A 15691-nucleotide genomic window follows, 5' to 3' on the forward strand; every position below is an offset into this window, starting at 1 on the left:
CAACATCCAGTATGGAATTAACAGGAACCACCAGGGGCGCGTGAGGATGGCTGCCCTGCCAGCAGTCTGTGCGTTTTTTCATTATTTTTGTTATTTTTTTAGTGTGTTAAAAGATTGTTTTAATGTTCTTCGGCTTGTTTTATGTTGGGTAGGAGGGAAGGGATCGGGGGAAACTTTTTTTCCAAACTCTTATTTTGCTGGAGATTTGATTAATTTTCGGATCACATTCTCCGGGCGCTCTGCGGCCTTCCATTGATGGAGCTAGAAGCCTCCTCGGACTGTCGTGAGCCCCACCGCGGGGCATGGACTTAACATCGGACCTGATCCCTTGCCTGGGATCGCTCCCACTGCGAGCACCACGGAATCAACATCAAGGGCTCGCACTCGGGTGAGGCCGAGTCGGGAGCTCCAACGTCGCGGAAGGTTCGACCATCCCCGACGCGAGGTTCGATCGCCCGGCGTGGGGGAGCTTGATCGCCTCGATGCGGAGGGCCCGAATGCAGCCGGCTATGGGAGTCAAGATCATCCCGTCAACGGAGGGCTCGAGGCCCACGACCGAGGAAGAACAGAAGGAAGAGATCTGAACTGTATTTCGCCTTCCATCACAGTGAGGAATGTGTAGGAGTCACTGTGGTGGATGCTCATGTTAAAATGTGTTTTTGAGTGATCTGGTGCTTTTTATTGTATGACTGACCTGGCCAATTAAATTCCTCGTATGTTGCAAAATATTCTTGGCGAATAAAGTGTGATTCTGATTCTAATTCAATTACACATCTTTGGATCCAACTGCAGATTCCAGTGACTGAAGAAGGGTCTCGACCCGAAACATCACTCCAGCATTTTGTGTCCATCTTCGATTTAAAACATCATCTGCGGTTCTTTCCAACACAGATTCCAATCCCTAGTTATCCTTTCTGACCAGTCTGATTGAGGTAGACTGTTGTGCAGGAAGGAACTGCAGATGCTGGTTTAAACCTTAGATTGACACAACAAACTGGAGTGACTCAGCTGGACAGGCAGCGTCTCTGGAGAGAAGATATGGGTGATGTTTTCAATTCCTTCTCTCCAGAGATGTGGCCTGTCCTGCTGAGTTACTCCAGCTTTTTGTGTCTATCTTAAGCTAGACTGTTTACAATCTAGATGTCTTATTGATCTGTGGCCGAACTACTATGTACCCTTTCTCCAGTACCTCAACAGCATCACTCTACACCCATCTTCAGCTCATCTGCTGTTAAAACACTTGCAAGTTCCCTTTTACCTCTAGATTAGTCCGTGCCCTCTTGTCTGGGCTTCCACCCTTTATAAATTTGAGTACATTGAAAGTTTGGATTGAACTTTTCCTAACACTGATTCATCCCCCATTCCTGCACTGAGCTACCTAAACGTTGAGCAGTGGTGGGGGGTTGAGAGGCCACACAAACCTAATGAAGCCTCCCAAACCTAATAACTCTAAAGAAGGGTCCCGACTCACTGTCACCTATCCATGTTCTCCGTATATGTTGCGTGATCCGCTGAGTTACTTCAGCGTTTCGTGTCATGTTCTAAGGTAACCGAAAGCTTGAATGGTGATAGGGATAATACACTCAACTTCGTAAACCCAATACAACATCCAAAACCTTAGGTTCAAGTTCAAGTTTGAATTTATTGTCACATGCACCAATTAAGGTACAGTGTTTCAGAAAGAACTGCAGATGCTGGAAAAATCGAAGGTAGACAAAAATGTTGGAGAGACTCAGCGGGTGAGGCAGCATCTATGGAGTGAAGGAATAGGTGGCATTTCGGGTCAAGACCCTCCTTCAGACTAGGTACAGTGATATTCGAGTTACCATACAGCCATACTAAGTGAAAAGCAACAATACACACAGCCACATAAAATAAAATTTAACATAAACATCCACCACAGCGGAATCCACATTCCTCACTGTGATGGAAGGTCATAAAGTTCAATCATCTTCCTCTTCACCCGGTCGGGGCCGTTGAATCCTCCCCAGTTCGCCGCTGCTGACGGTCCAATATCCAAAGCACTCACGTCGGGATGATGGAAATTCCAGCGTCAGGATGGATCGGAACACTCGAGCTCCCGAGTCGGCCTGTTCTTACCGAAGACCGCGGGCTTCACGGTGTTAAAGTCCACAGGCCCCACGGTTGGAGCTCTTCCACTGGCGATCCTCGTGAAAGGATCACAGGCTCCCCGATGTTAAAGTCCGCGCGCCCACGGCTTGAAGCTCCGGGCCGGTCTTCAGAAACGGCCGCACCACTCCACGCTGTTAGGCCACTGGGGGTAGGAGATGCGATACATAGAAAAATCGCATCTCCGTCGAGGTAAGTGACTGAAAAAGTTTCCCACAATTCCCCCACCCCCCTCATAAAACAGACCAAGAAACATTAAAACATACTTTTAAAACATACTTAAATTAATAAAAACAAGAGAGGGGACAGACAGATTGTTGGCGAGGCAACCATTGTGGTGGCGCCACCTGGTGGAAGATAGGTAGATAGATTCTTGATTAGTACAGGTGTCAGAGGTTAGGGGGAGAATAATAAACGTAAACCTTGAGTGTAAAGTGCCTTTAACTCTTAATAAACCTAATACAAGCTCATAAACGTAATAAATACACCTTGAATGTATTATGGGACCAAATTAACATTATTTGATAGACCAAATGTAACTTACACCTTGAGTGATGGAGAGGGTAAATAAACGGATAAACCTAATACAACCTAAACCAAATAAACTTTAACCTTGAGTGATGGAGTAAATGTAACTTAATAAACCCAACTTAATTTAATAAACCGAATAAATGATAAACTAACACCTTGAACGATGGAGAGGCCAAATAAATATAATTTAAGGAGAGAGGGTATACAAAAATAGGGATGTAATGCTGAGGCTCTATAAGGTGCTGGTCAGGCTGCATTTGGAGTATTGTGAGCAATTTTGGGCCCCATATCTCAGGATAGATGTGCTGGCTCTGGATATTGATGTCAAGCTGGAAGAGGTACAGAGAAGATTTACAAGGATGTTGCCAGGACTCGAGGGTCTGAGCTTTTAGGAGAGGTTGAGTAGGCTGGGTCTCTATTCCCTGGAGTGCGGGAGGATGAGGGGTGATCTTGTAGAGGTGTACAAAAACATGAGAGGAATTGATCGGGTAGATGCACAGAGTCTCTTGCCCATAGTAGGGGAATCGAGGACCATGGGACATAGGTTCAAGGTGGAGGGGAAACGATTTGATAGGAATCGGGTGGGTGTATGGAACAAGCTGCCAGAGGAGGTAGTTGAGGCTGGGACTATCCCAACGTGTAGGAAACAGTTAGGCAGGTACATGGATAGGACAGGTTTGGAGGGATATGGACCAAGCGCAGGAGCTAGTGTAGCTGGGGCATGTTGGCCGGTGTGGGCGAATTGGGCTGAACTTGGGGCCTGTTTCCACACTGTATCACTCCATGACTCTAATAAACCTCATACAACCTCCTAAACTTAATAAACTTACACCTTGAGGGATGGAGAGACCAAGTAAAGGCAATAAACCTAATGCAAGCTCCTCAACCTAATGCAATCTTCACCTTGGGTGGTGGCTGGGCCCAGTGGAGCAGCTTTGGACCTGCTCCTCCTGCCTGTGGTCCCTTCAACCCACCGTTGGGGGGTGCGCGCGTGGCGCAACGTGCGCGTGCGGTGGGGGGGGGGGGGGCGGCGCACGTTGACGTGCTGCATGCACGCGCACGTTCCCGAGGCAGCGTGGTGTCGTAACTGCTGAACGCACGTCCCGGAGGCAGCGTGGTGACGTCACGGCCGATCGTCCGCAGCAAAGACACTGGAGGAGCATTGGTCCGGAGGCAGCGTGGTGACGTCACTGTCCGGAGGCAGCGCGGTGACGTATCTGTTCGGAGGCAGCGTGGTGACGTAAATGTCCGGGGACAGCGTGGTGACGCCAACACGCCGCCCCACCCCCCCACTCTCGCCCTTGGACGCCATCGCCGGGGTCGGAGCCGGAGCAAGATGTCGGCGCGGACTTCAGGTCAGCGCAGGGTCCCCGGGACTAGGGGGAGAGGGAAGCCTCGGGCTGTGTGTGTGCGCGTGCCCTCCCCCACAGGGTCAGGAGGAAGGGCGGGGGTGGAGGGAGAGAGAGATGGACGGTTTGTTTGCCCCACTCAAACCTGTGCGCCCTTCTCCCCTCAAACCTGTGCTCTCTCCCCCCAAACCTGTGCCCTCTCCCCCCAAACCTGTGCTCCCTTTTCTACCTCAAACCTGTGCCCTCTCCCCCCAAACCTGTGCCCTTCTCCCCCTCTAACCTGTGCCCTCGCCCCTCAAACCTGTGCCCTCTCCCCCCAAACCTGTGCCCTCTCCCCCCAAACCTGTGACCTCTCCCCCAAAACCTGTGACCTCTCCCCTCAAACCTGTGCCCTCTCTCCCTCAAACCTGTGCCCTCGCCCCTCAAACCTGTGCCCTCTTCCCTCAAACCTGTGCCCTCTCCCCTCAAACCTGTGCTCCTTTCTCCCCCCAAACATGTGCCCTCTCCCCCTCAAACCTGTGCCCTCGCCCCTCAAACCTGTGCCCTCTCCCCCAAACCTGTGCCCTCTCCCCCCAAACCTGTGCCCCCTTCTATCCTTGAACCTGTACCCCCTTCTCCCCACCCTCTCAAACCTATACCCTCTTTCCCCCTCTTCCCTTACACCTGTCAATCTCCTTCCTTCTCGCTCCTTAAACCTTCTGCCTTCTTCCCCCTCTCTCCTTAAGCCTGTACACTCTTCTTCCGTTCCTCTCCTTCAGTCTATGCTCGTGCGTTAACCAGCACCTGCAGTTCCTTGTGTCTATACTTGGTAAATCTAAACCGTGAGTGCTGGAGGGTCTGATAATAAACGTAATACAGCCTCCTAATCCGGCCCTGTCATCCTACACAACTCCGGGCAAACCTGCCACACAGTCCGACTCGAGAGGTTACCGACAAGCTGTCGTGTTTTATGCTGCGTGCTATCCAGTCAGCATAAGATCCATCCACAGTGTACTGATACAGGATAAAGGGTATAACGTTCAGTGCAGATAAAGTCCAAATAAAAGTCGTTTGAAGGTCTCCAACGAGGTAGATGGGACAATCAAACTCTCTTGACTCTAGAACCACTCTGGTTGGGGAGAGGACAGTTCAGTTGTCTGATAACAGCTGGGGAAATAAAATTGTCCCTTAATCTGGAGGTGTGTGTTTTCACACTTCTGTGTCTCTTGCCTGATGGGAGAGGGGAGAAGAGAGAGTGGCCAGGTCCTCGATTATGCTGGTGGCCATGCCGAGGCAGCTTGAAGTGTAAATAGAGTCCATGGCAGGTCGGTTGGTTTGTGTGATGGTCTGGGCTGCGTCCACAACTCATTGCACACCACTGCTGGCGCACTGGTTGCAGGGACACGGATGTTATTGTTGGCTATCAAAGATTACAGCAGGATCTTGATTGGTTCGGCCAGTGTGCTGAGGAATAGTTAATGGAGTTTGATGCAGATAAAAGTATGAGGTTTTGCTATTTGGGAGGTGAAATCAGGGCTGGGCCTACATATGGAATGGCAAAGCCCTGGGGAGGGTTGGAGAATGATGTGACAAGTAGATCGGGTGGTCACAAAGGCTGTCGGTACATTGGCCTTCACCAGTCAGGGTATTGAGTGTGAATGTTATGTTACATTGTACAAGACGCTGGTGAGGCTGCATTTGGAGTATTGTCATAAGGTCATAAATGATAGGAGTAGAATTAGGCCATTAGGCCCATCAGGTCTACCCCGCCACTCAATCATGGCTGATTAATCTAGCTCTCCGAGTGGCAACACAAACATAGAGGTGGTACAGAGGCGTGCGATATATTTGCTGCCATTTGTAAAAGTTACAAAATCAAATTTCAGCTACAAAAACGTTGGTTAGCTACATGTGGAGTATTGTGTGAAGTTCAGATCGCCACATTATGAGAAGGCCGTGGAGACTTTAGAGAGGCTGCAGAAGAGGCTAGCTAGGATACAGCTTAATTTGGAGACTATCAGCTATATTGGATTGTTTTCTCTGGGACTGGAGCCTGAGGGGTGTTACTGGCATATATAAAGTTGGAGGTATAAATAATTGGTCTATCACCCAGGAAGGAAATGTCAAGTGCGAGAGAGCACGTTTAAGGTGAGATGGGGAAAGTTTAAAGTAAATTTCTGAATTAATTTTGATTTACATCTGCAATGGTAGATGCCTAGAACACCATGGCTGGTGGGAATGTGGTGGAAGTAGATAGAAACATATCCTTTATTGCAGGAGTAGGCCACTCTGCCCTTCGAGCCAGCACCGCCATTCAATATGATCATGGCTGATCATCCAAAATCGGTACCCCGTTCTTGCTTTCTCCCCATATCCCTTGATTCCGTTAATCCGAAGAGCTATATGTAACTCTCTTGAAAACATCACGGATATGAGAGCAAAGAACAAGAAGTATTTAGAAAGGCACTTGAACAGGCAGGGATGGAGGGATAGAAAGCATATGGTCTGGTTGCATCACAGCTTGATTTGGGAATAGCTCTGTCGAAGACCAGAAGTAATTGCCGAGAGTTTTAGACGTAGCCCAGTCCATCTCACAGACCAGACTCCTCACCACTGACTCCATCTACACTTCACGCTGCCACGGAAAAGCAACCAACATAATCAAAGACTCGTCCCACCCCGGTCGTTCCTTCTTTGCTCCGCTCCGGTCAGGTAGCAGGTACCAAAACTTGAAAGTTCACACCACCAGACTCAGGAATAGCTACTTCCCCTCTGTTATCAAGCTTCTGCATGGTCCTTACATGAGCTAGGGTACTACACATCTACCCCATTGTGGACGTTGGGCTTTATCTCTGGAACGATTGCACTGCAATGTGGAGAACTATACTCTGCACTCTATCTTTCCATTTGCTCCATGTAATGTACTTGAGTTTTGTTTGATTACATTTATCTGACAAAGTGCAAAACAAAGCTTTTCACTGTTCCTTGTCACAGGAACATAACAATACAAGACAATGTAAACCTCAGCATAAATATAGTCTTAGAAGGAACTGCAGATGCTGGAAAATCGAAGGTAGACAAAAGTGCTGGAGAAGCTCAGCGGGTGCAGCAGCATCTATGGAGCAAAGGAAATAGGCAACGTTTCGGGCTCCGTAGATGATGCTGCACCCGCTGAGTTTCTCCAGCATAAATATAGTCGATGTCCAAGCAAATTGAATTAATTTTAAATGGCATCATGGTCAGCATCGATGCAGTGGGCTGAAGGGCATGTTCCTGTGCTGTACTGTTCTCTGTTCCTGTTTCTAATTTGGAGTTTTTTCCTCTGCAGAAGACTAACATGTTCTCTATTCTTCCCATAGTCAAAGCAACAGCTAATTTGTTTCTGAAGTTTCAGAAATGGTACTTTAATGCTGCCGGATACAACAAGTTGGGTACGTTTTATTTACAATTGTTCCACATTTTCTTTTCCAATATTCAGGATGTAGAAGTTGCTCACACAGGCATGCTGGTCATAATTAGCTTCCTTCAACTGATGCAGTGCAGTGATGAGTACAGAGAAGGTTTACAAGAATGTTGCCAGGACTTGAGCTACAGGGAGAGGTTGGGCAGGTCAGGACTTTTCCCTAGGAGCACGGAAAGCGGAGTGGTGATCTTATAGAGCCACGCAGCATGGAAATAGGCCCTTCGGCCCAGCTTGCTCGTGCCGAACAAGATGCCCCATCTACTCTAGTCCTAACTGCCTATGTTTGGCCCATATCTCCCCCTCCCAAACCTATTCACGTACCTGTCCAAATGTCTTTAAACTTACAGGACCATGTATAAAATCACCAGGGGCCACCGTTTAAGAATAAGGGGTAAGCCATTTAGAACGGAGGTGAGGAATCACTTTTTCTCACAGAGAGTAGTGAGTCTATAGTATTCTCTGCCTCAGAGGGCGGTGGAGGCAGGTTCTCTGGATACTTTCAAGAGAGAGCTAGATAGGGCTCTTAAAGATAGCGGAGTCAGGCGATATGGGGAGAAAGCCGGAACGGGGTATTAATTGGGGATGATCAGCCATGATCACATTGAATGGCGATGCTGGCTCGAAGGGCCGAATGGCCTACACCTGCACCTATTGTCTATGAGGGGAATTGATAGGGTGAATACACAGTCTTTTTCTCAGGCTGTTTAAGTTGAAAGGGGAAATATTTTATAGGAACTTGAGGGGAAACCTTTTAAAACAGATGGTGGTGGGTATATGGAATAAGCTGCCATAAGAGGTAGTTGAGGCAGGTACTATAAAGTTTGTTCAAGTTCACATTTATTGTCACATGCACCAATTGGTACAGTGATATTTGAGTTGCCATACAGCCATACAAATAAAAAGAACACCATACACAATAGAATTCAACATAAACATCCACCACAGTGGAATCAACATTTCTCACTGTGATGGAAGGCAATAAAGTTCAGTCACTCTTCCTCCTTTTGTTACTTAACACTTAAAAGGCATTTGGACAGGTACATGGATGGGAATAGTTTAGAGGGAAATGTGCTAAGCGTGAGCAGGTGGGACATTGTAGATGGGGCGTCTTGGCAGCAGGTACACGTTGGGCCGAAGGGCCTGTTTCTATGTTGTATTACTCTATGGTCCAATTATTATTGTGCTTATTCCGTTGGATCACTAAAACAATCATATAACGGTGCTGTGTAAATTCAAATAACAATCTCTTGGGAAAAAAAAGCAAAAGCAAAGTCTACTCTGGAGCTGGTTTGCCAGCCTGAAAGTAAATCTGTTAAACATGTTTAGTTTCCATTTGGAAAGCTAGTTTAGTTTTGAGATGCAACGGAGAAAATAGGCCCTTCAGCCCACTGAGTCCGCACTGACCAGCGGTCACCGTACACTGGCACTATCCTACACACTCGGGACGATTTATAATTTGACCGAAGCCGATTAACCGACAAACCTGTGCGTCTTTTGGAGTGTGGTGGGAAACCAGAGCACGTGTAGAAAATCCACGCAGGTCACGGGAAGAACGTACAAACTCCTTACAGACAGCACCTGCAGTCAGGATCGAAACCCGGGTCTCTGCTGCTGTGAAGCAGCAACTCTACCGCGATTTTCAGAATTTCTCACAGGTCCGCCAGTGTCACGTGCATGTCTTTCCAGGCCTTTTGCGGGATGACACATTGTACGAGGATGATGACGTGAAGGAGGCTGTGAGGAGGTTGCCTGAGAATCTTTACAATGACAGAAACTTCCGCATAAAGCGAGCTCTGGACTTGAGTGTGAAGCAGATCATCCTTCCAAAAGATATGTGGCTAAAGTACGAACAGGTCAGTTCAAATTACATTAAAGAGGCCATTAGATGGGCACTTCGATGTGCAGGGAACTGGGGAATATGGATAGCCACAAAAAGCTGGAGTAACTCAGCGGGACAAGCAGCATCTCTGGAGAGAAGGAATGGGTGATGTTTTGGGGCGAGACCCTTCTTCAGGCGCTTGGGTCTGAAGAAATGGGTGACGTCTCGACCCGAAACGATACTCAATAACCTGACTGATGAAGGACAATGTGCCAAAAGCCTTCTTTACCTGTGATGCCACTGCTAGGTTCCCTCAGCACTATAACATTCTCCAGAGCCCTACCATTCACTATGAAAGTCCTGCCCTGGTCTGCATTAAACGCCATTATCTATTTCTCAGCTGACTTGCCCAGTTGATCTGGATCCAGCTGTGGATTTTGATCACCATCTTTGCTATCTGTGACACCACCCACTTTAGTGTCATCTAATCTAATCATGCCTTTTGCATTCTCATCCGAATCGTTGGTGCAAATCATAAACCGCAATGGGGCCCAGCGTTATCCGTGAGGCACTCCACTAGTCATAAGGTAAATAGGATTAGAATTAGGCCATTCGGCCCATCAAGTCTACTCTGCCATTCAATCATGGCTGATCTATCTCTCCCTCTTAACCCCACTCTCCTGCCTTCTCACATAGTCACAGGCCTCCGGTCCGATAAACAACCTTGTAGGTTAACTTCTGTAAATTGCCCCCAGTGTGTAGGGAGTGGATGCGAAAGTGGGATTACATGGAACTAGTGTGAAAACGGGTAATTGATGGTCTGCGTGCACTGTGAGGGCCGAAAGGCCTGTTACATACTGTGTCTAAACTAAACTAAATCATCTTTCATTTGGTTTAACAGGATGAACGCTACCTACAGCCATACCTTAAAGAGGTTATTTGTGAACGAAAGGAAAGAGAAGAATGGAATAGGAAATAATTTGGATTCTTGGTCCTGTTTAAAAATTTAATATGCATTCAGTTGTACAGACCATGTGCAGCAGAAATGCAGCTTGAAAAAAAAAATCCACTTTTAAATTGCACGAAGGCAAATATGTTTTTTTGCTCGGGCATTGAATTATCAGCTAAAAACTCGCTCTTTAAGTCTTTCATGGACAATTTAATTTGTGTGATTATATTTTATAAAGCGATTGCAAATAAAAATCATCCCTCAAGTATGTGTGTGTGACAGGCAAATTAAAATAACAACAAAAACCAAATTTCTATTAAATTGCATTATTTGTTTCTGTTCAGCTGGTATTGTTCACTCAGTCAAGAATAATGCAAAATTGCATGTTGTCATTGTACGTTCACCCTTACATTAATTTTTCTCTGAGATTGAAATAAATATTTAAGGGTTGTTCTGCCATCTTATTTGGTATTGATTTTAAGTTTATTTTTACTTTGCATTTGGCTTCTAAATTGACCAACAGAAAATTTCATACCGAGTTTACAGTAGAACACAACACAAACTGGTGTGGCTCAGGATGTATTTAGAATAACATTTTGGTTCTTATTAAACTCCTACGGTTTCAGTCTGAAGAAGAGTCTTGACCTGAAACGTCAATATGCATGTTCTCCAGAGATGTTACTCCAGCACTCTGTGTCCTTTTGTCCATCTAAACCTTTCCGACCCAAGCTTCTTTTAAATGTTGTTATACTACCTGACTCAACTACCTCTCTGGCGGCTCATTCCATCTACCATGTGTATTGTTCTAATGTAGAAACACCGTAATACTAGCCAATCTTCGAGCCAACACCGCCATTCACTGTGATCATGGCTGATCATCCACAATCAGTACCCCGTTCCTGCCTTCTCCCCATATCCCCTGACTCCGCTATCTTTAAGAGCTATATCTAACTCTCTCTTGAAAGCATCCAGAGAATTGGCCTCCACTGCCTTCTGAGGCAGAGAATTCCACGGAGGCGTGATCTTGTGCAGGTGTATAAAATCATATGGTGAATAGATAGGGTGAATGCACAGTCTTTTTCTCCATGGTGGAGCAATCATGAACTCAAGAACATAGATTTAAGATGAGATGGGAAACATTTAATAGAAACCCAAGGGGCAACTTTTTTACACAGATAGTGGTGGGTGTATTGAATGAGCTGCCAGAGGAGGCCGTTGAGGCAGGTACTATAACAATATTTAAAAAGACACTTGGGGAGGTACATGAATAGGAAAGATTTAGAAAGATGTGCGCCAAACGCAGGCCAATGGGTCTAGTTTAGATGCAGCTTCTTGGCCTATCATCATCAGCGGTCACTCGAAACGAGTATGACTGTCCTCCCCTCTCCATAGGGTCGTCTACTTGTGGGTCTGCAGTTGTCTGTAGAGGCCGATCCGCGATCCACACACCTTGGTGCAACGTGGGCAGTGGAGACTGGCGGTGGTTGGTAGTCGTCGAGTCCCCTTCTCTCTCTCCCTCTCTCCTTGCGGTGCTGTCGCTTTGTCTCTACGACACGGTGTAGTTCCATTATGTGACGTGCAGCTCCTTCCTGCACGGATTTCCTCCAGGAGCGCCTGTCCACTGCAATGTGCTCCCAGTTGCTCGATGTGATGTGGAATTTCTTCAGACTGTTCTTGATGTTGTCCTTGAAGCTTTTCTTTGGCTCGCCGGGGGCTCGCCAACCTTCCTTCAATTGAGAGTACAGGATCTGTTTAGGGAGACGTGTGTTGGACATGCGGATGACATGGCCAGTCCATCGAAGTTGGTGCTGCATTATTGTGGTGGTGATGCTGGCCACGTTGGGCCGAATGGCCAGTTTCTATGCTGTATGACTCTGAGTAATAGCTCAAGTACAAATCTTGAGAGAAAGTTCCATCTGTTTTCCTTAAGTCACAAAGTGTTTACAAAAAAGGGATTCATAGATCCCACCTGCTATATGTGCTAAAACACAAAGTGTTGGAATAACTCAGCAGGTCAGGCATCATCTCTGGAGAAAGTGGATAGGTGACGTTCTTGGGACGGGATCCTTCTGCAGACTGAACGAAGGTTCCCAACCCGAAACGTCACTTAGTTTGATAGTTTATTGTCACGTGCAGCAAGGTACAGTGAAAAGCTTTTTTTTTTTGCCTGCTATCCAGTCAGAGAAAAGACTATACATGATTACAATCAAGCCGTCCACAGTGTACAGATACAGGATCATAAGGTCTTAAGTGATAGGAATAGAATTAGGCCATTCGGCCCATCAAGTCTACTCCGCCATTCAAACATGGCTGATCTACCTCTTCCTTCAAACCCCATTCTCTTGCCTTCTCCCCATAACCTCTGACACCTATACTAATTAAGAATCTACCTATCTCTCTGTCTTTAAAAAATCCACTGACTACGTGGCCTCCACAGACTTCTGTGGCAAAGAATTCCACAGATTAACCACCCACTGACTAAAGAAAAATTCTCATCTCCTTCCTGAAAGAACATCCTTCAATTCTGAGGCTGTGACCTCTAGTCCTAGACTCTCCCACTAGTGGAAACATCCTCTCCACATCCACGCTATCCAAGACTTTCACTATTTTGTATGTTTCAATGAGTTCCCCCCTCATTTGTCTAAACACCAGCGAGTACAGGCCCAGTGCCGACAAACGCTCATCATAGGTTAACCCACTCATTCCTGGGATCGTTCTTGTAAACCTCCTCTGGACCCTCTCCAGAGCCAGCACATCCTTCCTCAGATATGGTGCCCAAAATTGCTTTCAGTACAGGAAATGAGGCCTGACCAGCACCTCAACACTACATCCCTATTTGCTATACAAGCCCTCTTGAAATAAATGGTCACATTGAGTTTGGGTAAAGGGAATAATAGAGTGGGGCGAATGGTGTGAATGATAGTAGCTCGCCTTCTGGCATCAGCATGCAGAGTCGCTTGGTATCGATTCATGTTCATCAGAGAAGCTGACTGACCCACTTAGTCACTCCAGCACTTTGTGTCCTTTTGTGCAAACCAGCATCTTACATACAGAAGGACGGCACGATGGCGCAGTGGTCGAGTTGCTGCCACGCAGCGCCAGAGACCCAGGTTCAATTCTGACTGCGGGTGCTTGGCTGTACGGAGTTTGTACGTTTTCTCCATGACCGCGTGGGCTTCCTCCGGGTGCTCCGGTTTCCTGCTACATTCCAAAGACGTACAGGTTTGCAGGTTAATTGGCTTTGGCAAAGATTGTAAATTGTCCCTAGTGTGTAGGATAGTGCTAGTATACGCGGATCGTTTGTCGGCAATGAACTCGGTGGGCCAAAGGGCCTGTTCCCATAGAAACATAGAAAATAGGTGGAGGAGGAGGAGGAGGCCATTCGGCCCTTCGAGCCAGCACCGCCATTCATTGTGATCATGGCTGATCGTCCCCTATCAATAACCCGTGCCTGCCTTCTCCCTATATCCCTTGACTCCACTAGCCCCTCGAGCTCTATCTAACTCTCTTAAATCCATCCAGTAACTTGGCCTCCACTGCCCTCTATGGCAGGGAATTCCACAAATTCACAACTCTCTGGGTGAAATAGTTTTTCTCACCTCAGTCTTAAATGACCTCTCCTTTATTCTAAGACTGTGGCCCCTGGTTCTGGACTCGCCCAACGCGTCCCGCGCTGTATTTCTAAACAAAACTTCAAAACAATATGTCCATTCTATCCAAGCTCATATCAAGCTTAAAGTGGAGGGACCTGCTGTATATTCAGACCTGCTGAGTTACTCCAGCACTTTGAAGATGGGTCTTGACCCGAAACGTCACCCATTCTTTCTCTCCAGAGATGCTGCCTGTCCAGCTGAGTTACTCCAACTTTTTGTGACTATCTTGCTGTATATTCCATATCCACTAGGTGTCACCAGTAACATGCAGAAAATTCTTGATTCTGCAGTCAACGTGCCTTAAACTTGTAAGAGCAGCCTGGTTAATAGACAATAGGTGCAGGAGTAGGCCATTCAGCCCTTCGAGCCAGCACCGTCATTCAATGTGATCATGGCTGATCATCCCCAATCACTACCCCGTTCCTGCCTTCTCCCCTTATCCCTTCACTCTGCTATCTTTAAGAGCCCTATCTAGCTCTCTCTTGAAAGTATCCAGAGAACCGGCCCCCACCGCCCTCTGAGGCAGAGAATTTCACAAACTCACAACTCTCTGTAGGAAGAAGTGTTTCCTCTTCTCCGTTCTAAATGGCTTACCACTTATTCTTAAACTGTGGGCCCTCGTTCTGGACTCCCCCAACATCGGAAACATGTTTCCTGCCTCTAGCGTGTCCAAATCGTAATAATCTTATATGTTTCAATAAGATCCCCTCTCAACCTTCCAAACTCCAGAGTGTACAAGCCCAGCCGCTCTATTCTCTCACTAAACACACTAAACCATTGAATCATTGGGCATGAATGGTTCACCGAAGAATCGAGAGGAGTCGTCTGAAATACTTGCAAATTGATAGGGAATTTCACAAACCTGAGAATCAATTAAAGGATTTAGTTTGACTGAGGAATACAAAAAGCTGGAGTCAGGCAGCATCTCTGGAGAAAAGGAGTAGGTGACATTTCAGGTCGAGACCCTTCTTCAGACTGAGAGTCAGGGAAAAGGGAAACGAGAGATATAGACAATGGTGTAGGGAGATATAGATATAGTTCCTGATGTTGGGGGAGTCCAGAACCAGGGGCCACAGTTTAAGAATAAGGGGTAAGGCATTTAGACAGAGATGAGGAAACACTTTTTCACACAGAGAGTTGTGAGTGTGTGGAATTCTCCGCCTCAGAGGGTGGTGGAGGCCGGTTCTCTGGATACTTTCAAGAGAGAGTTAGATACGGCTCTTAAAGATAGCGGAGTCAGGGGATATGGGGAGAAGGCAGGAACGGGGTACTGGATGATAAGCCATGATCATGATCATATTGAATCATACTGGCTCGAAGGACCGAATGGCCTGCATCTATTTTCTTTGTTTCTTGTACAGGGCCTCAGCGTTCCTGTACCAGTCCAGATTACTGTCCAGGTACACCCAAGGTAGTTGTACTCCCTGGTAAACTGCAAATCCACACCATTAGAGTCATGCAGTGTGAAAACAGGCACTTCGGCCCAACTTGCCCACACCGGCCAACATGTCCCAGCTACACTAGTCCCACCTGCCTGCGCTTGGTCCATATCCCTCCAAACCTGTCCTATCCATGTACCTGTCTAACTGTTTCTTAAACGTTGGGATAGTCCCAGCCTCAACTACCTCCTCTGGCAGCTTGTTCCGAACACCCACCACCCTTTGTGTGAAAAAGATACCCTTCAGATTCCTATTAAATCTTTTCCACTACACCTTGAACCTATGTCCTCTGGTCCTCGATTCCCCTACTGGGCAAGAGTCCGGGGATGAGGGAACTAGAGTCATGAAAAGTTACAGATCAAATCACAGTACATTTTCA

At 46.9% G+C, this 15691-nt stretch overlaps 1 protein-coding gene across 3 annotated transcripts; it reads left to right on the forward strand.

Moving 5' to 3' along the window:
* The first annotated feature begins 3875 nt into the window (after positions 1-3875).
* On the forward strand, positions 3876-10679 carry LOC116972414 (cytochrome b-c1 complex subunit 7). 3 transcript variants are annotated; one of them, XM_033020067.1, is made up of 4 exons: positions 3876-4016; positions 7349-7420; positions 9139-9305; positions 10173-10561. In XM_033020067.1, exons 1-4 carry the CDS (start codon positions 3998-4000, stop codon positions 10248-10250), a joined length of 336 nt encoding a protein of 111 aa, XP_032875958.1. In that variant the 5' UTR covers positions 3876-3997; the 3' UTR covers positions 10251-10561. The 3 variants fall into 3 exon arrangements, 2 of the variants coding, with proteins under 2 accessions (XP_032875958.1, XP_032875956.1); XR_004411801.1 differs by lacking the exon at positions 3876-4016 and having other exon boundaries at positions 7312-7420; positions 10173-10394; positions 10426-10679; XM_033020065.1 differs by lacking the exon at positions 3876-4016 and having other exon boundaries at positions 7312-7420.
* The last annotated feature ends 5012 nt before the right edge of the window (positions 10680-15691 follow it).

Source organism: Amblyraja radiata, chromosome 4 (assembly GCF_010909765.2).
Source record: "Amblyraja radiata isolate CabotCenter1 chromosome 4, sAmbRad1.1.pri, whole genome shotgun sequence".
Classification (NCBI taxonomy): Eukaryota; Metazoa; Chordata; class Chondrichthyes; order Rajiformes; family Rajidae; genus Amblyraja; species Amblyraja radiata.